We start from the raw sequence: 22,763 nt of genomic DNA, 5'->3' as shown, positions 1-22,763 counted from the left end.
CTTGATGATCTTGGAGGTCTTTTCCAACCCAATCTATTCTATGATTCTATGATTCTATGATTCTATACATTTTGGTCCTGTATGATCATACCTCATTAATTGCCCATTTTCTCTCACAACACACACTGATCAGATCACCCCACTTCAAAATGCAAAGAGGATCTGACAAACAGACAGTAAAAGACAAGAAGAACAAGCCACGGTGCTAAACTGTTTCTGTGCGAGAGGTCTAAAATTAAAAGTAATACCACGAATGGCAATACATAAACAAGTATACGCTTTATTACAAGGCAAAAACTGTTTGAAATCAAAGGAAGCAATCAAGTTATAGAGAAAGGAAGTTGGAGAGTTTCATCTCCCTGTCAAGAGTCAGTTATATGATGCAACTCTTGCCATGGCAGATTGTGGATGTAACAGCTATAAACAGCCATAAGAAAAGAATTCAGCAAACATGGGTGGGTGAGTATATAACTGGATAATAAACTTGGTGGGCTAGTTACCCTGGCTCAGCCCTGATCTGTTCTGCCTGATGGAAGCTAAAGGATATTCAGACACAATCCTTTGGTATTCACAACACAATCAGATGAAATACTAACCCACACGGACTTCAGAATGGTATTTCCAATGCTTTTTGGTACTTGTTATCATACCAAAGAGGATTTTGGCATGCCATATTATACGTGCTGGTACAAGGGCATGCTGCTTGGAGAGCCAGGTGCACCAAAGGAATTCTACTTCAATCTCCTGTACTTAATGGCCATTCGCATTTATGCTTCTCAGCACTGAATTGGATGCCTTGGAAACAAAGGCTCCTAACTGAGAGCATCTAGACTTGAGGATGAGAATATATGTTAAAGTCACCATTTTCCTTGACAGTTTTTTCAAAAGATTAGTCACTCTCACAGTTCCGGAGGAAAAAAACACATCAATGTCCTTTACTTCAGCTTTATGCCTTCTGCCATGTTACATTTTCTCTTTTCCAAAGATTTCCACGTGGTTTTCCCAGTTATCTTTCAATCTACAACTCCTTAAGTTCTTACTAGAAATTATTTCCATCTCTCTCTATTATTATGCATGTCTTTCCCCAGCCCTGTTTTTCAGTTACAGATTCATCTGTAGACATTGAAATTGGAGGCAGTAGCTCAGTAGCTGTCTTACTAGCGCCACCCACAAGAAGAGGGAAGGAGGCTATGTCTCTGCTACAAGTCACTGTTCTCATCTTCTACATGAGTGAGGTTCTTATGATCCTGTTTCAGTGACAACACTCAAATGAAGGATGACATGGAAATGTATTTAGAAATGTATTTTAACTCTTTCTTCTATTTCACATTATTTAGTTGTCTATGTAACATGTATATTCAATTAAATACTAGGAGGCAAATCACAGCTTTATTTTAAGTACCATGAGTTTAAAGTTTCATTATTTTGCTTTGCTGGAGATTTTGAACATTTGAGAGTGCTGGTATTTTACTAAAGCAGGTAAAAAAGACCTTCTGTATGTGATGTAGCAGATAAAAATGACACAGGAAGCACTTCTGAAGTAGTAATGTATGTTTGTTTTTTGCTCTCTGTATCTTTATAGGTTGTTATTTTACAGACCACATAAAACTCTTGCAATTTATTAGTGAGGCCATCTCCTTTTCTTCAAACTACCATGGTAGGACACTTGAACCATTCTTAAAATTATAGCTTCTAGGTATTCATTTTCTCTAATACTTTGTTTCTGCCAATACACTTTAGCAATCATAAATATAGGCCTGACAGGATCAGGATTAGCAAGCTGAAAAATCAAGTCCAGTAGTCCACTGGGTTTGAAATAAGGGTTTTAATTGATTCATTTTTGGTTTCCTTTCTAATGAAGTTAAACATCCTTTTGCCATAAAATCATGAATGGGAAATACAGGGAACTGCATTCAGCATTTCTCATTTGTCACATTTTCTATGAAACTATCACTTGCAGTGCTGAGGCAAAGAACTTTAATTCAGCTACAAATCACCTGGCCTTTACTGTAATCGTGGCCTACTAAAAGTAACTTTTTTCTACTTAAAGCAGAGAGATACATTACACTTCACAATTTGGTGCAAATACAAGAAAAAATAAGGTAACTATGAAATATTTCTGACTCAGATGAAATGAGAGAGGTGACTTGGGTCTCACTTCCACGCTCAGAATAAAACTATTGATGAAGGGAGCAAGGAGGAGCAGGAATGAAAGAGACCCCACCTTTGGCATCTGAGGTAGCAGAGCACAGGCAAATTGTTTCATTGGCACTACTACAAAGGCCTCTGAGTATATCTAAAGGTACATTTGTGGACAGTCATATCTAGTTATGAAACAAGTTACAGTCATGCGCGTACTTCAGTTAATGCAGATCAGGATATAAAAACCTGAAAGCTACTTAAAGGTATCTTATTAATGAAATGAAGATTATTAAGTGAACTGCTTCTATCTCATGCATATTGCATATCTTTATCACCTTTTATACTATGAAATGATATACAACACAATATGATATTTTAAGTAAAAGTAGTAAAAGTTAGTTTGTCAGCCTTCTATTCATCCACAACAGATAGAGTGCATGCTGTGATTTGTCTGTATGGTGAGTCAGGCAGCTAACAATTACAAAATCTACTCTAAACAAAGACATGATTTTGGCTTGAAAATATGTTTAATTCTAAATAAAAACAGTTCTCCTGATAAGGCACATTTGCTGCATTCTACTACAGTAAGATTTCAATTGTATACTTACATATGTGTATACAGACTTAAAATCTTATGTCAATAAAACATTAATGAGCCTAGGTGAATATCCTGGAGTCTTAATGTACACCTATGTAGGATATTATCATCAAGACTGTAACAAGTATAACCACGAGCTCCTGAAAAATGGCTTAAGCTGCAATTTGAGTCTCTCCTCACCATTTATCAGTACCAGTGTCCTACTTTCAGTTGGGATAGAGTTCATTTCTTCTGAGCAGCTGGTACCAGACTGTGTTTTGGATTTAGTATGAGAATGACGTTGAAAACACACTGATCTTTCAGCTGCTGTTGGGCAGTATTTACCCTAAGTCTAGGACTTTCTGGTTTCCCATGCTCTGCCAGTGAGAAGCTGGGAGGGAGCTCAGCCAGGACAGCTGACCTGAACTGGCCAAAGGGATATTCTGTACAAGAAAACATTAATATCAGTATATAAACTGGGAGGAGTTGGCTGGGAGGGGCCAATTGCTGTTCAAGGATGGGCTGGTTATCACATAGCAGATGGGGAGCAATTGTAGATCTCCCTCTCTACACCAACCCTCTCTCTTTCTCTTTCCCTTTCCCCTTTTCTATACAATCCTTGTTGTTATTACAATTATTATCTTTTATTTTAGTTCAATTATTTAACTGTTCTTATCACAACCCTTATTCTTAACAGTAGTGAGTGGCTGCGTGGTACTTAGTTGGCAGCTGGTGTTAAACCACAGCAGTTGGTATAAAAGTTTTAGGCATTGTGTAAAAACAGGCAGTTAAAAACCCTAAAATTTGGAAATAAATACCTATTTTTCAGATCATTTTAAATTTGTTTTCCCTTAGATTCTGTATTTTTTATATTGCAACTGACCTATTAGAAACCAAACTATAAAATTAGAAGTGATTATATATCGGCAAAAATTTGAGTAATTTTACTCCAGCTATAGCATAATTGTTAGCTGATGGTTTTAAGTACACATTTAAACATGTATTAACATTTTCAAGTTATTTAAAGTATCTATGTGTACATATAGAGATAGACACATTTTGTGAATACGCATGTGTATGTCCGTGTGTCTATATATATGAGGGTGGAAACAGCATAATTATATTCTATAGTTATATCTAAATTAAGCAACAGCATCCGATACAGAACAATACTTAAAGTAAAACTATATGACCTCAGGAAATTCCATACTAAAATTACCTCTCCTGTAATTCCACTGTATTAGCACTGAATGGGAATCAAGACAACAGCTGGTGGTAGGTATCAGATGTATTGATCTATAGATCAACAGTTTGTTTTTTAAAAAAATAGGCTATACTTTAGACTTTCTCAACATAGAGTATGCTATATAGTGTTCCTACTAACCTTAGTTTCTGGATACATGTTGGAGCTGTAGGAATAACGGGACAGCAGTTCTCACCTTTTCACTGCTGGTTTTCTTTATCCCTTCCACCTTCTCTTTCTGCAACTTGCTATATATAACTCAGCACCAACCAATTGGATTTAAACATTAGCAAAGCTTCAGTACTGCAGCAATCTTTCAAGCTTGATGTGAGGACAAAAACTTCACATACTTTAGAAAAATCCCTCAACAATTTCAACAAAGAGGCTGTGGAAAACACCAAACGCAAATAAAAAGTTGTTGTAGTTACACAGGATAAATGCGCATGTGCATACTTATTTTATTTAATACCCCCTCGGTCAGCATGCCCACTTAAACATCATAACTTTTGAAAACTGAAATTTCTGAATAAACCTGGAAACTTGCTTGAATACATGCCATGTATTCCTCATAGCTATTGGTGTCTGTCTTTTAGCTACAACAGGAATCCAGACAGCATGAGTCAGTTTCTTAAACTTTGAGCAGTTAAGGTGAGATAAAGTCAAGTAATAATCACAGATGTTTTCCAAAGAATTACTGCCTCCTTAAGGCATTTTCTGCTCCAAGGCTATTTTTCCATAGGACACTGCAGAAAGAAAAGAAAAACAGGTCCTCACAGCTAACAGTACCACCATGTTCTAAGTTATTGATCAACAAATGTCCTAGACTATCACTAAAACAACCCCCCCTACAACCACTCCTTCTATTCCCAAGTGCTTATTCCTGCCCTCACACAAGTCCCTGTCTCCTGTGTAGACACAAGCACATGAAGCCAACAAGTAAACCAGTCTAAAAAATCAGTTCAACTGAGTACTCCTTAGCCCTCACACCTTCCCCCCAAGCAAGCTGTCATTCAGATCATGTTCCTCACTCAGTTCCCCAAAAACTCCTACTGGAACTAAGGAAGGGACAGTGCAGGTGACAAATAAGAAAGTGGGCAATGGGAATACCATTTGGGCTAGTGGCACCAAACTATGTAGGTTCAAGCAATTAACTTCAGCTGGAACTGTTCCAGTTTTTCCACTTATAAGACCTTGTTTCTAGTTGTTTATTCAAAGGTTTTGACAGACTTGAACCTGAAGCTTGATTTTCCACTGAGAAACTGTCCTAATGCCTGTTTCTTGTCCACATTAAAACAGTGCAGCCTTCTCACTGAAGATTTGCAGCACCTTAAATTGACAGGGAAGTATATATAGAGTGATGAGAAAACAAAAAATGGAGGGTGCCTCAGGGGCATATTTTTAACATCTTCAGTAAAATTTACCCTACAAATAAGCACCACAGCTTATAAAGTTCCAGCAGACTTTGGCAGATTGCTCTGTTAAAACACAAAATGGTTTAAGGAACAATCAATACGTGTTCCCTGCAGCTGCTGAACAAGACTTGCTGTGCAGGTATAGCTCTGGTCTGCAGCAGGTCATGAAGTGACAGAAGTGAGGTTTTCTTTCATGTGCTCTCAGTGATTCCAGAGTTGACAGCTAAAAAGAAGAAACTTGAGTGTAAAGAAACAGAAAGCAGAAAAAGTCTCAGTCTGTGGAAGAATAAAATGGAAAAAAGAAAAGACACAGAGAGGGAGCAGAGCTGAAACCCAGATCTCAGAGAAAAGCGTGGGAGAAGCAGGAAAAGAAAGCTGTGTTCTGAAGCTAGTGAAGGAGATGGGGGAGAGAGACACACACTGAAGAGGTACCTGGGTTGGCACTGAATTGGCTATGCAGAACCAAAAAGCAAAAGGAATCAAAGAGCAGTGACAGCCTGGTGCAGCTTCACTGCCATTTCTTCACATGAGAAATGGCAATTAAAAATTAGGATAATGGGTACAAAGAGGGAAAGGGAGAGATCAGATTATTTCAGTTTGAGAAGAGGAGAAGTAAGGTGTAGAGAAAGCAACAAGAAACTGGAGACAGATTTAAAACACAGGAACTGCTCAAGAACACAGGTGAAAGACAGCAGGCTAAAGGTACAGCCTGCTGCCCCTGTCGGCTATTTTACTATTTACACAAAGCAATCTTGAATGGGCAAAAAAACACCCAAAGGTCTTAAGACAAGGGCTTCTGCCTCTTCGGTTGGATCAGTTTTCATATGAATTCACAATCCTCAAATAAGGTTCAGCATGGCTAACATGTGCTGCAGTAAGGGAGGTAGGTAGAAGCACTTAGGCTTCCCACCTCCCCATACCCATCCCAGTTAAGACAGAGGTTAAGGAGGATGGAGCTAGCTGGGATGTGGGATGACAGCGAGGAGTCAATAAAGAAAAAGGCAGCAGTTCCAACACTTTGGGAAAAGGATCACATAGGCCCACACCCAGTGAAGGCTGTCCTCACACAATAAAGCTGCAGTCATTTTTGTTTATTTTTTCAAAAGCCCTAAACATCAAGCAACTCCAGAGAGTACCAGAAGAACATTACAAAAAGTTTTTAACAGCAGCATCGTGCAATTTCTGAACACTGGATTTTTACTGAAGTAGTAAGCTGTAGTGTATATATTCATATACTACATACATTTATGTTTGCAATGCCCATCAACAGTACTAGATTTATCTTGGATCTAGGCTAACACATTATTTATGTTGAACAACAGCAAGATGTTGATTATACATCTTTGTACTGTAGCAAGAGAAAGACTTTCAGACACCAAACTTGTGTCACTGAAAATCCGACCATAAAGCAGAAGATAAACCATATTTGTTTATATGTCCTTCTAGCAATTTAATAAGGATCACAATCATTTTAATTACAGTTCTTCTGCATAAAAAAATTTGGACGACGACTCTCACTCAACATAAACACAGATAACCCACCAGTGGACACTCTTACAAATTGTCAGTGCAAGTGTAGCTGCTCAAGAACTACATGGACTTTGTTGCAAACCTGTTTACAAATACACTATTAAACAGATCACCCTCTCACTAAGCAGAACACACCCACAGTACTATCTAATTACAAAGAAAGTTGAGTTGGAGCTTAATGGTTGACCCTGAGGCATATTCTGCAGGAAGCGCAGCTGAAAAGTTAACAATGTGGTCCAGTATTACCTGCCCTTCACTTCAATATTGCTGAATCTTATATGTAGGAGAGAAAAGTAAAAAACCAAAACTAGTTTGGTTAATAAGATCCTCATTACTTACAAAGAGTAAATGAAAAAGACAATCTTATTATTTGTTCACATTGGTGGTCACAGTCTATGAGGATATGTTTGTGAACCACTGCAACCAGGCACCTGACTACTCTTACCTAATTTTGTTACACAGTAAAACAAGATCAGCCACTAAAAGTTATTTACCTGAAGGATCATAAGTGAACTGTTGCAGACTCCCTATAAATTCAGCATAAATCCATGCTGCTACCAAAAGGAGTACCCTTATCCTACCTGTCCCATACCAGCTTTTCCAACACATGTAGAGGGAGGAGTAACAACCAGGGGAACATGGACAGGCTTCTGACTGGAGCACCCCTTCTGTCAAATTAAGTACAATCTTATTTACCATAACCCAGATGCAATGCACCAACTATATATATTATAGATATGTAGTATGTACAGAACTGTATATACTATATATTCTACCTTCTTCAACTACTAGGGCTGGATCGAGACAGGTATGGCAATTACACCTTTCTATCAGTGCTGCTTACAGCAGCACAATTATACTGGAAAATTAATTTATTTCAAACAACTCAAGTAAAAACACTGTAATTTCAGTGAGAACAAAAAAATAATTTAAAAAAAATTGTCCTTCCCAGGTACAGCTCTGTCAGAGTGCCATTGAAGAGCGTGGTAGAAATTTCTCACACTGTTGTAATCTTTACTGAGTAGAATCAGAGAGGTTGTGGGGTTTTCTTCTTTGTTTTCTTTCAGTGTCCTAGAAGACTTTGAAGCCAATATTGCCATCTAGCTTAAGCATTAACATATAAGAGTATAAGGATGCTGATTGCAAAATAATTCTGATTTTATAAAAAGACATGGGAAAACTGATAAGCAGTGGATTACAGCATGAATGAAATTCAGCCACTGTAATGATTACTGAAATTAATGTTTACTGATTCCATTTTTCTTTCAAGATTTCTACTCAGGTATCGGTGCAAGTTTTATAGGATAAACAATTAATTTCACATTGCACTGCACAAAGTAAGACTGCATTTACTTTAGGTTCTTGAATACTGCACTAAGTCAAAGTGAAGGGGAAATTCCCATTCTAATTAAACCAATTAACTAATGAACACAGCCTGCTCAGCTCAGAATAAGCTTTCTTTTTAATAATTTCCTCATTAGGCAGTTTGCAGGTTAAAAATATATATAGAGTGATTATAAAAATTTAAGTCTTTACAAGAGCATATGTTAAATAGTCTAAGGAGCTTTACAACAATGCATGTAACAGGGATTTTGAGGAATTCATAGCACATATTATTTATGGGAGGAAGAATAAAATCAAACCTAACTACAGTTTTAACAATTGCAATAAACAATATGCAGAACAGTAGCAGAAATAGGCTGGCACAAATATGAAACAAATATTTAAAATAGAAAAATGTTATGATTATCCAGAACTCAATTTTATTCAATATATCACTTGTTAGATAACATCTTTAGGATAACAATAAGGATTTAAACAAATATGCCTCAATGGGACCCTTTGTAAGATGCACAGATTCCGCTAATAGAGCAGCACATGGTACTTCTCTAGTGAGGCAGGGGAAATATGTCCCAATAACACAAAGAAGAAAGACTAACCAATGTAAGGAAAAAAAAAATTCCAAACCCTAGATGACTTAATTTTCTTCAGATGACTACAGATATTTCTAAGGGCGTGACATTCGATGTCTGCTAAAGCTCACATTATGCAGCCCTTATCTGAAGGGTTTTCATTTATTGCCTTAGCTTTTCCTCCTCCTAGAAGAGGAGAAAAGGGAATTAAGGAAGATTTGTGACACAACTGTTTAGGAACCAACTCCACCACCTTCCTCCAGCTGTTCCTGTACATGGAGTAGAGCATCAAGAGCAAGGCAGGATCTCCTGGTTTGCCCCTTTAATCAGTACTGCACTACTGTTCACCAAGTGGCATTTGGAAGATGGAATTTCCTACGAACAAATCCATAATAGGCATTCCAGCCACCATAAACAGCTCAAAAGAGCCACAGATTCTAATTCTGACCTACAGGGAAAATACTGCCCTAAGCTGGCAAAACCACAGGCATATAACAACTGAAGAGACACCAAACCACAGGCAGACAGCAACTGAAGAGACCCCACGCATGTAATAAAGGTCTAAAGATGAAAATAAAATCATCTCTTGACCAAAGGGGTGGGGAAAATCTGACATTGGACCCAGTCTGACTGACCAAAATACAATCAGATTTGTATTTGATTGAAATAAAGTATGAAAAATGTTGAAATAAATAATTAAATGACACGTTCATGCTTCTTTAGTTTCAAATATTTCAGGACGTATACCTCAGATCTCCAAATAAACTGCATATTTTTTCCCAAATGCTGAAGATAACTTTTGTGCCTGTGGAACACACAAGATTCAAAGAAGAGACAAGTAGAGAATATTAACTGTAGAATGAGTCTTTACAGATATTGCAGGTTGACAAAACCAAAGCAGCACCACTGCATCCAAACCCCATCCTGGTACAAAGTAGCTCAGAATATAACTGCTCACGGCACCTTCAGTATGAAAATAGACAAATAAATGGACAACATGTCCATAAACAGATACTGAAGAGAAGAGGCAGCAGCATGCCTTCTTATATCCTGTCTCCAGCAACTGTGGATGTTAGGAGGGTATGAATGGAGCAAACATCAGAAACTAAGCCCATATATTCTCCTTACTCAGAACAGCCCACGCTACGGACACTGACAGAGGCCAAACACTTGCCCAGACAGACCACTAGTTTGCCCCAGTGGGGTTTTTCTTATATTCTTATGCTTTAGGCTAGGACTGATGTGTATCTAAAAAATTTGCAAGCATGGGCAGGTTTCTAATAAATTTTCTTGGTCATAAGCACCTAGTTAGTGCACAAAACTAAGTCCTCACAAATCTTGCCTGACAGTAGCATCATATGGTTAACAGGTATAAATAGCCTCTGCAAGATCGCTGGCATATTTCACAGATCACCTTGAGACCACCTCTCATTTTTGGAAAAAAAATTATTAAGGACATTAAATATAGAGCTCACAGTTTTTAACTCAGAAGAGGGCTAATCCCATTAAATCTCTCACTCTGCACATGTGGTAGGCAGAAAAACACATTAAAAGCATAATGAACACATAGGTTTAAATCACAGATGTTTAAATAATCATCATCTTGAAACAGGCCCCTAAGAACAGCTTTTATGTGCATTTTGAGGAAGTGGCAATAACTATGAAATGCCTTCCCTCATCCTGTTCTTCAGTATAAATACTGGTAGTTCTTTAAAGGAGGCATTTTGATCATACTCGTGTCTGACATGTTACAAAATACTCTCAAATCAAGACACTTTAAAAAGAAATATACAGGTGGAATTGCTAGGAAAGAGAACAAAACATCATTGTGACCCTACACACATTTGTGGCACCCCACATCTGGAATCCTGTGCTCACTCCTGGGTTTCCCCCTCTCCTTGTTCTCCAGTCTTAAAAAAGAATTTAGAACGGTATGAATTCAGGTGATCAAAGGTAAGGAACAGTTTAATTTCAAAGAGCAGGTTACATAGGTAAAAGATTTTTAGCCTGAAAAAGAACAATGGAGAGGAGGACTCAATAAAACTGCAAGTGGCATGGACAGCATTGCCCTCTGCCTTGTCCAGAAGAAGGACTGGGGAAGTTTCATATTTAATTAGCAGGTGCCAGGCTCAAGACGAGCAAGAGGAATGGGTTTTTATTGTTTTGGGACTTGTTTGGTTATTTTAAAGTTTACTATGATGTACAGTAAACAAAACAGCCACTCAAAGCCATACTTGTTCATACAGAAAAGTGTTGCTGTCAAAAGTTTGTGGGGGCTCAATAAACATTTAGATCAAAAGTAGGGGAAAAGTCAGTTTAAAGCTATTACAAAAAACAAAATAACATTCACACACACCACCCAACATTTAAGGCAAGTAAGTTCACAAGCTGCTGCCAACAGTCTGTCAGCATGTAGTGACACTTTCCATTTCTTTGCTCAGAAGGAGGTTGTCAAGTAGATCCTGTAATTTGGCAGTGCCTTGCATGGTAAGGGCGTAAATAAAAAGAGAAGAAGGTCAGCCAAAAAAAACTAACTAAGAGGTATTGGAAGAGCCAGAAGAGTGGCTGTAGCCAGGTGTATGTTGCCATGGTTGCCCTTTCACTAGGACAGACATGAGTCTGGGGATCCTGTAAATGCCTGCTGTTGGCTTTTCTAACTGAAGTCCCCAGCTGGCCCAGGAACAAGCAGCAGGTACATGTTGACACACTGGGTTTTCAGGATTTTCCCTGAATGTGGTCTGTGGGACGCAAAGATGATGAAACAAGGCAAGCAGAGTAGAAAGACATTCCATGGGGTGGTTTGAGGACAAATCGTCTGGATGTTGCACAACAAGCTCCCTACAGGTGATCAAGCAGGGCAGCTCACATGACAGAAGATTAAAAAAAAGAAACTTTGGGGGACAGGATTCAGTTGGTACTCTGTCTTCTTGCAGGAATAAACATGCCCATGGCCAAAGGGTAGCCTTCACCTGAAGGAACTGGAGAGAAGTGGGTTTAAGGGGGAAGGTGTTACAGAACACTTCTCATCATGAGGTTTCCAACATCACTCTCCAAGTCATCCTCTGTGACTTTAGTAGAGCACAGGCTGCACATTTAGTGGTTGTGCAGCATGGGCTCTCCAATGAGATTGCCCATGTTGGGTACTCTTGAAAATGGCATATAGGGCTAATCAGGCATTTTGTCTGACCAGGCACAGACATTCTTGTACTCTTAAGTGACTTCAATGCTGAGTATATATAGCATAACCCAAGTAATTATGGAGTAAAGCAGCAACTCAAGGGAGTTGTTCAGAGGTTCAAGGGAACAACAGAGATCATCTGTCATATAAGATGAGGATTTGAAAATTTCATTAGTTTTCTGAAACTGTTAGCTAAGATATTCAAAGAGTTTCATTACTACAAAGAGCCTTTTTATGCTGTTAATCCAGATTAGTAGTGACTGTTCAATTTAGAGAGTTTGCCTAATTCTTTAGTTCTATCTGATGCAATAGAACAACCTAATTCTTCCTTCCTTTGAAGCATGGCCTTGCCCTCTGAAAATTCTTCACTGCTCCTTCCCCTACTTCCTGTTCCAAAATCACAGTTCAATGTGCTTTTAGTGTCTTATAGCCCATCCACAGATATTTTGAAAGTACTTCAGAGCTCATCTACATCTACTCCTTTATTTGTTTTTAGTGATTTGATCAACTGCTGGCCTAGACCCGTGGAGAAACAAACAAACATTAAAAAAAAACCAAACAAAAAACCAAACCAAAACAAACAAACAAACAAAATTAAAAAAATCAGGGCTCTCATTAATCTTAGAGATCATCATTTTCAAAGCTGATAATCAGAGAGAAACAGGCAGCTCTTCTTTGATAAGAAAAATAAAAGCATTTTATCACACACTTCACAACCTTCAGTTGCACGGGCTCCATTACTCTGACTTGAGCACCACACTCCTGGAGGGAACCATAACTCAGAGAGCCCTTTATCAACCAATTTGCCATTCTAAGGTGGTCTGATCTCAGAGTCCAGCTGTTAATCAAACTCACCCCCCTCACAGTGAATCTGCTCCTAAAAGGGGACAATCTTGTTCGTCCAGTACTATTAACATGGCATTCCTGCCAGCTGAAACAAATTGCACTGAGGTAGCCAGGAGATGCCCACCTGCTGGGCTCTGCTGACCCACAAGAGGAGCCAAGATCTCTCCAAACTATATGTTCAAAAAAGTACATTTTTATGTCTCAGGGTGTACCTGGGAACACAAGGCAGAAGGAACAAACTCAGCATCACTAACACTCCAGCAAGCAAGGAGACCCTCGGACAATTTGATTTTGAGCCTAGCCTCTTGGCTTCTGTTGCCTGGCAGTTTAGACTAAACGATCATGAAACTGTACAAAGGAGAGAGGCCAATATCTACTTCACTCGGTCTCATGTCAGTGGGACTTCTAGCAGCTGTTAAAGTTCTTCTGAAAGCTGTGCCCTGGGGCCTGCACAACAGGGTTCCTGGTATTTTTAAATGAACCAACATTTTGCCCTTCTCTAGCCAGCTAGAAACACACCCAACTGCAAAGACAAAGTAATTGTCCATGCTATCTTCCTTCCTGGAAAAAAAACAGTTCTCCACATTTACTGAATCTACTGTGCAAGCCTACTTACTGTCAAGATTGTCTCATTTTCTCCAAATTACAGGTTCCTTCAATAGTAATATATAAAGCAGATAAAATTAAAAATATCCTTGCGTCAAAGAAATACTGAAATCTTAACATGAATACTTTTACATTCATAAATTAAATGAAACAAAGTAAATGGTCAAATCTGTACTGCAGCAGCACGGTGCCCATTACGCAAGATAGGCTGGAGAGTGGGTGAAGAGGAAGTCCCAGGCTCTGTTTTCATTTGGAAACATCTGTCCCTAGGCAAGGGACAAATGTCAGTAAGGCACCACCTCGCAAGTTTATTTCTCATTTTCCTTTCACAATTAATTGCACTAGTAATCTAACCATAAATGGCAATTCTATAAAAATTATACATACAGCCTTCATCAAGACTCTTGGTACTATTAATTTTAAAGGCAAATGTTTCTGTCAATTGTATCTGTGGCAAGTTACAAGCAGTTGTAACTGTAATTATTGAAGTTACATTATTTCTAAGAAGAAATAGGAGTGGTGTATTTTAAGTAATAGCCAGTCTGCGAATAAGCAGTGATTTTCTCCTCAGCAGCACACCAAATAATGAATGATCCAACACCTAGCAGTTGTTAGTCAATTAGAACAACAGGCCAAGACTGTGGCAAATTCTTAGGGCTCCAAAGGCAACATTTTCAAAGAAAATAGATTATTAAAAAATTAAATAAAAACCAAACCCACCCTCTCAGAAATACTTGTGGCAAGAAATGCTCTCCACTTTTTTTTTTTTTTTGGTTGTTGGTTTTTGTTTTTTTCTTTTTCTTAAGGAGAAAACAAACCCAAAGTTGTTCAAGCCAGTTTTCTTTACAGTTTTCATCACTTCTCAGGCTTTCCTTATGTTTTAAATTCTTCAATATTTTTTCCTTTCCCCATGTTAAGTTTCCTTAATATGTATATAGCACAAAGTAAGACCACCTACATGGACAGGTCCCAGAGCTCAACTCTGTATGAGCACCTTCAAGTACAGGTTACTGTGAATTCAAGTCCACAGATCCTAATCATGGTTCACAACAGTGTCCACTTGTGCACGCTCTGGGTCACAGGTGGGTCGGAGAAAGGAACTCATGTTTGCTGCCCTCACACTGCTTCCTCAGCAAGAACCCTCTAAGATCGGGAATCAGTTGGCAGAGCAGGAACATGGATTCCCCGTTTGCAGGCAGCATACCTCAAACAACACCTACCAGCTTTTCCTCTCATGACTGTGTACATGGATCCCATACTTGCAGGATAAGGAGCATTAGCTGCCTATTCCGAAATAGCTCTTAAACTGAATAATTATAATCCAGGCCTGCTAAAATTAATGTTTGACCTGGAAGTAATACATATCTCAACCTCTAAAATTGTTGCTCTTTGTCTCTCTAATGAGACTGTTCCTTGAGCAGACTGCAAAGGTTACCAGCTTCAACATTCTGCCTTTCTCTCAATTTGAAACAAAACCACAAATGACACAAGCTAATCAACCTACAAACATTTCATTGTCTACACAAACATGACTAAGTTGACAGCAGGTAAAGTGTAAAGCTTCACTTGGCTAGTTTTTCTTTTGGCTCTAAATATTGTAACTGATGCAGTAAGTTCATTCCGGACAACTGGAGCAGTCCACCACAAATGCATTTGTCCTGCTGAATTCAGCAGTTGAAGAAAGTTGAAGGACAACAACAGTAGTTTTGCTTCTTCTGAACGATCTCAAATAGAATATAGTATTTCAGTTGCAAGAGACCTACAGTAATCATCTAGTCCAACTGCCTGACCAGTTCAGGGCTGACCAAAAGCTAAAGAACATTATTAAGGGGATTGTCTGAATGTCTACAAAACACTGACAGGCTCAGGCTTGACCACCTCTCCAGAAAGTCTGTTCCAGTGTTTGACTACCCTCTTGGTAAAGAAATGCTTCCTAATGCCCAGTCTGAACTTCCCCCGGTGCAGTTTTAACCATTCCCATGCATCCAACCACTGGACCACAGGAAGAAGACATCAGCACCTCCCCTCTCTACCTCACCTTCTCAGAAAGCTGCAAAGAGCAGTGAGGTCACCCCTCAGCCTCCTTCTCTCCAAGACACAGAATCCTCAGCTGCTCTTAACAGGACACTCCTTCCAGCCCTGTCACCAGCTTTGTTGCCCTCCTTTGGATGCATCCAAGGACGTTCGCATCATTCTTGAACTGTGGGGCCCAGAACCCCACACAGCCCTCAAGGTGAGGCTACACCCATGCTAAGTACAGCAGGAGAGCAGGATAAATACTGTTTCTGAAAATTTTTAGAAATACCAGAAAATTTCACACATGCTTGTGGGGTGTTTGGAAGTTGCTACAGGTCTCCTTTAGAGAAAAAAAAGCAGGAAATAGCCAAGTGTGGAATCTGTTCTCAGAAGCTATCCCTTCCATGAATTCCTCTCTTCTCTCTTTCTCACCGGAGCGCAATTATTGAGTAAGGAAAGTCAAAGAATTAAACCAAAACCATTTAACGGTGTAAAGGATTTTGTTCCCGATGATACCCGATTCCTGAAACTACTTATTTCTCAATGCTGCCAGGTAGGAGTAACACAGGGGATGCCACAGCTGTGACACCAGAGAGAAATACACGTCATCTGCTGCTCAGCAGGCTCCTAGTGTCTTCCCAGAATTGTCCAATTCTTTGCCAGTATATTCTCTTGTCCAGTATAAGAGGTCCTGCCTGATTAAATAAGAAACAGGATGTAAAACACCTTCAGCAGTTTTTAAGCTGCATCCTTGAGGTCAGGCTACTGGAAAACTGTCACTGAGTAGGTGAAGCCATTATGTAAACAGCACGGAGTACTACAGGGTTCAGGGTGATGGCAGTATTGGGCAAATTAATGTCATTAACTTTCCCAAGCAATCATTTTTCATTGAAGTCAAGGATAATCAGAACCCAAAAAGTTTCCTGCAGAGGATGAATAGCCTTAGTAACTACATGTAGGATGGCTACATACTCGTCTGTACTCAGTAAAGACTACAATATAGCCAAAATACACCAAGTACTACTCTTTTTTCTTCAGTTATGAGAAGTTTCTCGCTGCGTTTTCTCCTCTCCCAAAGAACATCATTCCTCTTGGTTACTTTGCTTCTTACCATAACATTCACTCCCTCCACTGACAACTGCAATCGCTAAATATTAGTAAGGACTTACAGCTATCTTAGACAAGTCAGGAAATGTCAAAAGAGAAAAACTACTACAGAGCTAGAGGGATTGATTTATGATGATATCAATGGAAGACCAGAAGAATAAATGTCTTACAGTTTAGCCATTTCCTAACTAACATCTGAAATGCAACAAAGAGGACTAAGAGTAACACAAATATTGTCACCAGAAGGACTTCTGGAGACAGATAAACACAAAAGAAGACAAACAACTTGACAAACTGATATATAATAGGAATTAAATAAAGAATTCCCCCACACTCCCCTAAACTATCAATGTTTTAAATTAGAATTCTGGTGCAACTTATGCAGCCATTAGTGTCTTTGAAGCAGATACATATTTACATGGAGGGGAACTTGGTATTACGTATCACTCGGAATAGAAGGTGAAATTTGATTAAAAAAAGTAGTGAATATTTATAATAGGTATTGAAAAAAATCATATCTATCCTACTTACTAAGCAAAATTCAATACCTTACCAAACAAAACTCTTAAGAAGCAACTAAGACTCTGAAAGAGCTTATGAATTATAAGTAACAACCTTGCCTGGAATTTCTTATAAATCATTCTACAAACAGTTGTAGCACATTTTTTTACATTAAACAGGATATTAAATGTGATAGGAAACTAGTGTGACTTCAGTTAGATTACCTTTGTTCCAAGGATTTTGTTTTAATGAATCACTAACCACATTCAAAAAAGCGGCAGCTGAACACAAGGTTCTAGACAGACTTTCTATCCTGGATTCAGGCTATAAGTGAGAGAGGATTATTACCATCACCCTCAGCTACAACAGCCCAAAAAATAAGTCCTGGTTTATTTTTACTAAAATAAGTGGACACACATCCTTGAAAAAACAGGCAAGAGTTTAAAGACACACTGAACCTAAGTGAGCATAAAAATAATTTTTTGTCGGGATGCTTCTGTAGGCCCCTAAACACTGCAGTTCAAGTGATGTCTAAAGCCTTTTTAGTACCTTTATAAGAGAATGGGATTGTTGCTGACAAATAACTGAAGTCCCAATCAGGCACACAAGCATGCTTACACAAGATACCCAGGAATGCACATACCTACAATGAGAACTAAAAAGTGCCCTGAGCTCTTAGAGCTTAGTACTTTACTCACTTAAAAGGCTAGACCAAGGTTTAATATTCATGTTTGCAGAAGCATTGCTTAGTTTTTATAATAGGTTCTATTACCAATGGTCATCCTATTGCATCTGATACAAATGGTGCTTCTAAAAAAACAATCCTTCTGTTTGCACGTGTCTGAAAAGAGAGTGGCTACACACACATAAAAAAAAAATTTGCAGCAGACTAAACAGCAGCAGCAGAAAAAAAAAACATTCTCCCTACGCGCTCAATTTAGCACTTAAGCAACAACTTAACACTGGGAGCGAGGTTTATGCTTGTTTTCAGAGGACAAAATCTAGCCTCATCTCTCACCAGTGCATGTAATATCACAACACAGAGTAAGGCACACTTCATAAACTTAGAGGTGGCCATAAATCTGATGGGCGTGAGATTATACCATGGAGATACACTGACAGGAGGAAACCCTGGAAACACACTGCTTTTCCTCACACTCCCACTAACTAACAATATTTAAACTCCGTTAGCCATCAACAAACAGCATTGTATGATTAGGTCAGATTTAAAATAATTTTAAAACAATAATAATAACAAGGTGTATCTCTGGTGAGGTAGCATCCAAGATAAATACATCTCAAGTAAGCACATATATTTTCATTGCCAAAAAAGCAAATCATAGAATCATAGCACAGAGGGTTCTGTACTTTATTGCTGTCTCTGTGAAGAGGCCCCAATGAAATTTTCAGGGGTATACTTTAGAACAGGCAAGTACATTTTCATTTGCTAGTCCCTTTCTAATACAAAACTAAGAATCCTTGCATAAACATAGTTTTAAACTTCTTAAATCTAAATGGAAAAATTGACCAATATTGCTTTTGCATAGTCGCGTAATCCTAAAGGTTAGACTATGTAACAAAATGATGGTGCAGCTAGGACAAATTCTTGCAACTGTGTGGCTTCATCCCAGTTATTGTTAATATAATAACCTAGTTCTGCTATTGTTATCTTATTGCCATTAATGACTTCTATGTACATACTACTGTCACACCTTCATTTCAATAACCTAAGAAGTTTATTTTATTTATTTTAAATAATACTCTCACCAGTAGACACTACAGATTCACCCCACGTGTCCCACTGAAAATTACCTAAAGAACAACAGCCAGAGACAAAACACAACGTAAGAATTACTAAAACATTAATAGACAGTGCAGGGAGATTAAGTTTCAAGTCACCAGTATGGCACAACAGCTCACCCCCTCCCTGCTGCAGCTGCCGCGAGCATTCCTGTGGCGGGTCCCTGCCAAACTGCGTGAAATCTGGGGGCAGGAGAGCTGATTCCCAGGGGCCCACCTTAAGCAGAGAGACAACTGAAGTACCAGATTACGTTCCGCAGCAAGCCACGCAGGAGGAGAGCAGAGGCCAGGGCCGCCCTCCCTGCCCCGCCGGGGAGAGGCGGAGTGTGGCTGCGAGGGGGTCGCCTCGTCGGGGCAACCCCTTATTGCTGCAGGAAATCCGAAAGAGGTGATTTACGGGCAAGGTTCATTCCCATTCCTCTGAGCTGACAGTTCAGCTGAAAAGTATTAATCTGGGCCCTGAAAGCTTGTTAAATAACGAACTTTACCCTTAGGCTGAAAAAATAAATAAATAAAAAAAACAGCGGGGTGGGCGGGGTTGGGGGGAAGAAGGCAGTGTTGCACAAACTTATCAGTGCCCACTTGCTGCAGAACATGCCCTTGCAAGAGCTGTGTATGAAGAACTACTACTATTTATATCTGTAATGCTCTCAAGTTGCTGCAAATCTCTAGATAAGTATAATACATGAAAATTACCTGCTTAAAAACATGATACCCTTATTTTCTGCCCAGCTTTTTCTATGTTGGAGGACACTCAACTTCATCCACACTTTTTAAAGTGTTTTTTTAAAGCTAAAGCTCCTGATGTAGAAGTAGAGAGAAATAAGGGTAATGTGTAAAGAGATGACCCAAAGGACTGTATAACCTGCACTTAGGCATCAGCTTAACTTGGGGCAACATGGCATATGGATGGGAAGTCAAAACAGGGGAAGCATAACACCTATGAATTTCATTGAAGTTAACAAAGTTCAAGCAGATGACTTTATACTGACAATATAATACATTGTTTCCTTGAAACAATTATTTGCAGTTTACTTATTTAATCCTTTCATAATTACTTCAGATATTCATCTCAATATTCACTCATCACAGTAACAAACACATGCAGTACTCAGTCAAACGGTTCCAGCAAAAGCAACAAAATCACAGTTAAGGACTTCTAACATGACTAAATCTGTTTGGATCCAGAGTCTTTCTCTCTGCTTACTACTCACCAGTAGTCAGGCACAAAAACGTTTTTCTATTAACGTAATCACTTAACACATGCTATCCCACTCACTTCCCAGTCTCTTGACCTTTCCTTCCTTTGGTTTGCTGATAGTTCCTCTTTTTCCAGGGAGCACTTGCACTTCCACACAATGCAGTACAGTGGCAGCTCTCAAAGACTTCGAGGTTCTTCAAGAAATAGAGTCCATACCATGTGCATGGGAACTGAGGTGAATACCTTCACTATCAGCTGTTCTACCTCAGCAGTTCAAGTGTCCAAATATTCACTATGCTCCAGTCTGGATTCTTTCTACCTTTTCAGCATAAACTATTCTGAGGGTTTACAACTCAAATGCCAGTTCCACACAGTAAATATCTGACTTACAGTCATGGGTTGTAAAGAGTTGAGGTAACTTTACCTTCCACTAAGTTTTGAGGTTTTGGGTTTTGTTAAAACTTGTATAAATAGTGATAAAAAGTGGTAAGAGTGGCCAGCTGAATTGATTTTGTGTTCCTACTTTTGAATAACTTAAGTTTGAAAAACACTCGACAAACATTCAAGCAATATGATCATTGATAGTGTATTAGCACTCAGAGCATTGCAATGTAAGCATTTGGCTATAATTAAAATTCTTTAAGAGTAACTACAGTATAATCAGTAACCTTTTCCATGCAGAATATTATTTGAAAAGTATGACTACTGTATAGAACATATAGTCTACAACAGTTTGAATACCTGAAGTAATGTACAGCTAATGTACACTATCAAAACTTGATTTCCCATGTAGTGACAGTAGAATCTCCCAAATTTTTAATCGGTAAAACAAACAGCGGGGGGCTGGGGGGGGGGAAGAAGGGGGAAATCAGAATATTAGCTTAACTTTTAATCCACACACTTCCCTCCCTGACCCATGCTGCAATGAATAATGAATGAGCTGGGTCATGATTGCTTTCAATGAGTATGTCAGAAACAATGAGACGAGTGTAAGAGCTGTAATAACCTCAGACATCAGTGGTCTTCCTAACAATGCCACATGCTTATACAGCCACATACTATGCATCTTTTTTATGCATCAGCATACTGGAACTGCAAAAACACAAGTGCCAAAGTACCCAAGGTACTTGAATTTTGTTACGAAACTTACTATGCAAACAAAAATTAACAGAGAATTTGTGTCTGGAATCCGAGAATTTAAGCCCAACCTTCATCGTGCGTCTGGGCAGAACTCTGATTTTCGAATGTCGCCTTACACCTCCCGTCAACTCTGTCATGCAGCAGCAGCTCACCCAAAGCGCCAGTAACTCCAAGAGACTTTCCAGGTTTTGTTGTCATCGCCCCCCTCCCCACGCCTCCCTCGCCGCTTCGTTCCTGTGCCCAGCTGCTCCCCTGAGTGTTTCTCACCCCTCCCTCCCGCGTTCCCCAGCCCGGGACCTCGCACCCAGACGCCCGCGGGGCGCGCCCCCGCTGCCAGGGCCGGCAGCAGCCGCAGCCCGCGGGCCGCTGTCCCGTCCCAGCTCTGCTGACAACGGCGGGGCCGGGATCGCTCCCGCCGGGCAGCCCCCGCACCGCGGCAGCAGCGCAGCCCCTGGGCTGCCTCTGCCCATCAGGTGTTTCGCGCCTCTGTAAATGCAGCTGTTCCCCACGCAGCCTTGCACTCCAGCAACCCTTAAAATCCAGGCACTTTAAAAAAAATTCCTTCTCCCACTTTTAAGGACACCCCCCACACACACACTTCAAAAGGCTTCTCACAGATCTTTTCCTTGGAGCGATTTCCAAGCCGTCTCTTCAAGGGGACTCGCAGCCACATGCCCAGAGGAGCGACCTGGCACCTACAGCGGGGGCACGGTCTTACCTTTGCCTCCTCCGCGTCGGGCTCCTCCTCGTAATACCCCTGTCCGGACTCGTAGGCGGCGGCGGCGGCCGGCTGCCGGGGTCCCAGGAGCACGGCGCCGGCAGCGAGGCAGCAGCCCAGGGAGAGCACCTCCAGCAAGTGCATGGTGCAAGGGCAGAACGGGGCCGCGGGGCAGCCGGAGGAATGCAGGCGAAATTATGAGGCTCCTTCTCTTCCTCTTCCCCCCCTTCTCTCGCTGTCCTCCCCCCTCCCTCCCCTCGCAATATCCAAGGCAGTAAAAATCCGTGGGATGGAGAAGATGCAGCAGCAGAAGCTCCTAGACGCCTGCAAGGGAGTTCCCAACTTTCCCAGCCGCTTCGCAAATTCTCACCAAAGTTATCCAGAGTTTGCCAGGTAAAAAACCCACCAGGAAACCGGACATCCGAGGCTGCGCTCACTCGGGAGCAGGGGAGGTGGAAAGCGCAGAGAGGAGGAGGAGGAGGAGGAGGAGGGAGGGGAAGGAGGGGGAGAGCCAGCGAGCAGCAGAGCGAGACCGAGCGGCCGGTCGCACCGGGGAAGTTCCCCTGGCTGGGGTCGGGGGGCCGGGGGCCGAGGGGCTCGGCCGCTCCCGCCGCTGTGCCGGACGCCTGTCAGCGGCGGCGCGCCCGGGGGCTGCGCGGCGCCTGGGGCTGCGCGGCGGCGGCGGGGGCCGCGCATGGCGAAAGCGCCCTCTGCCTGCGCCTCTGCGCGCCGAGAGGGGCTGGCCGCCTTCCTCCTCCTCCTCCACCTCTTCCTCCTCCTCCTGCTGCTGCTGCCGCGGCGGCGCCGCCTGCCGCTGGCGCTCCCGGGAGCGG

At 40.6% G+C, this 22,763-nt stretch overlaps 1 protein-coding gene across 3 annotated transcripts in view; it reads right to left on the bottom strand.

The window, feature by feature from the left end:
• The window catches only part of VEGFC (vascular endothelial growth factor C), a 76,967-nt gene extending 54,673 nt beyond the window's left edge, over positions 1 to 22,294 (bottom strand). Inside the window, exon 1 of one of the 3 annotated variants that reach the window (XM_027898411.1) lies at positions 21,931 to 22,294. In XM_027898411.1, the coding sequence (XP_027754212.1) occupies positions 21,931 to 22,074 (144 nt within the window). In that variant the 5' untranslated portion in view covers positions 22,075 to 22,294. Of the gene's footprint in view, positions 1 to 19,088; positions 19,320 to 20,085; positions 20,107 to 21,930 lie in introns of those variants that run through there. The other 2 variants (XM_027898413.1, XM_027898412.1) reach the window with 2 other exon arrangements.
• Between the last annotated feature and the right edge of the window lie 469 nt (positions 22,295 to 22,763).

The sequence above is a fragment of the Empidonax traillii genome, unplaced genomic scaffold (genome assembly GCF_003031625.1).
Source record: "Empidonax traillii isolate 1590-97213 ecotype Southwest subspecies unplaced genomic scaffold, ASM303162v1 scaffold595:size452941, whole genome shotgun sequence".
Lineage (NCBI taxonomy): Eukaryota > Metazoa > Chordata > Aves > Passeriformes > Tyrannidae > Empidonax > Empidonax traillii.
This window is presented reverse-complemented; position numbering and strand designations above follow the sequence as displayed.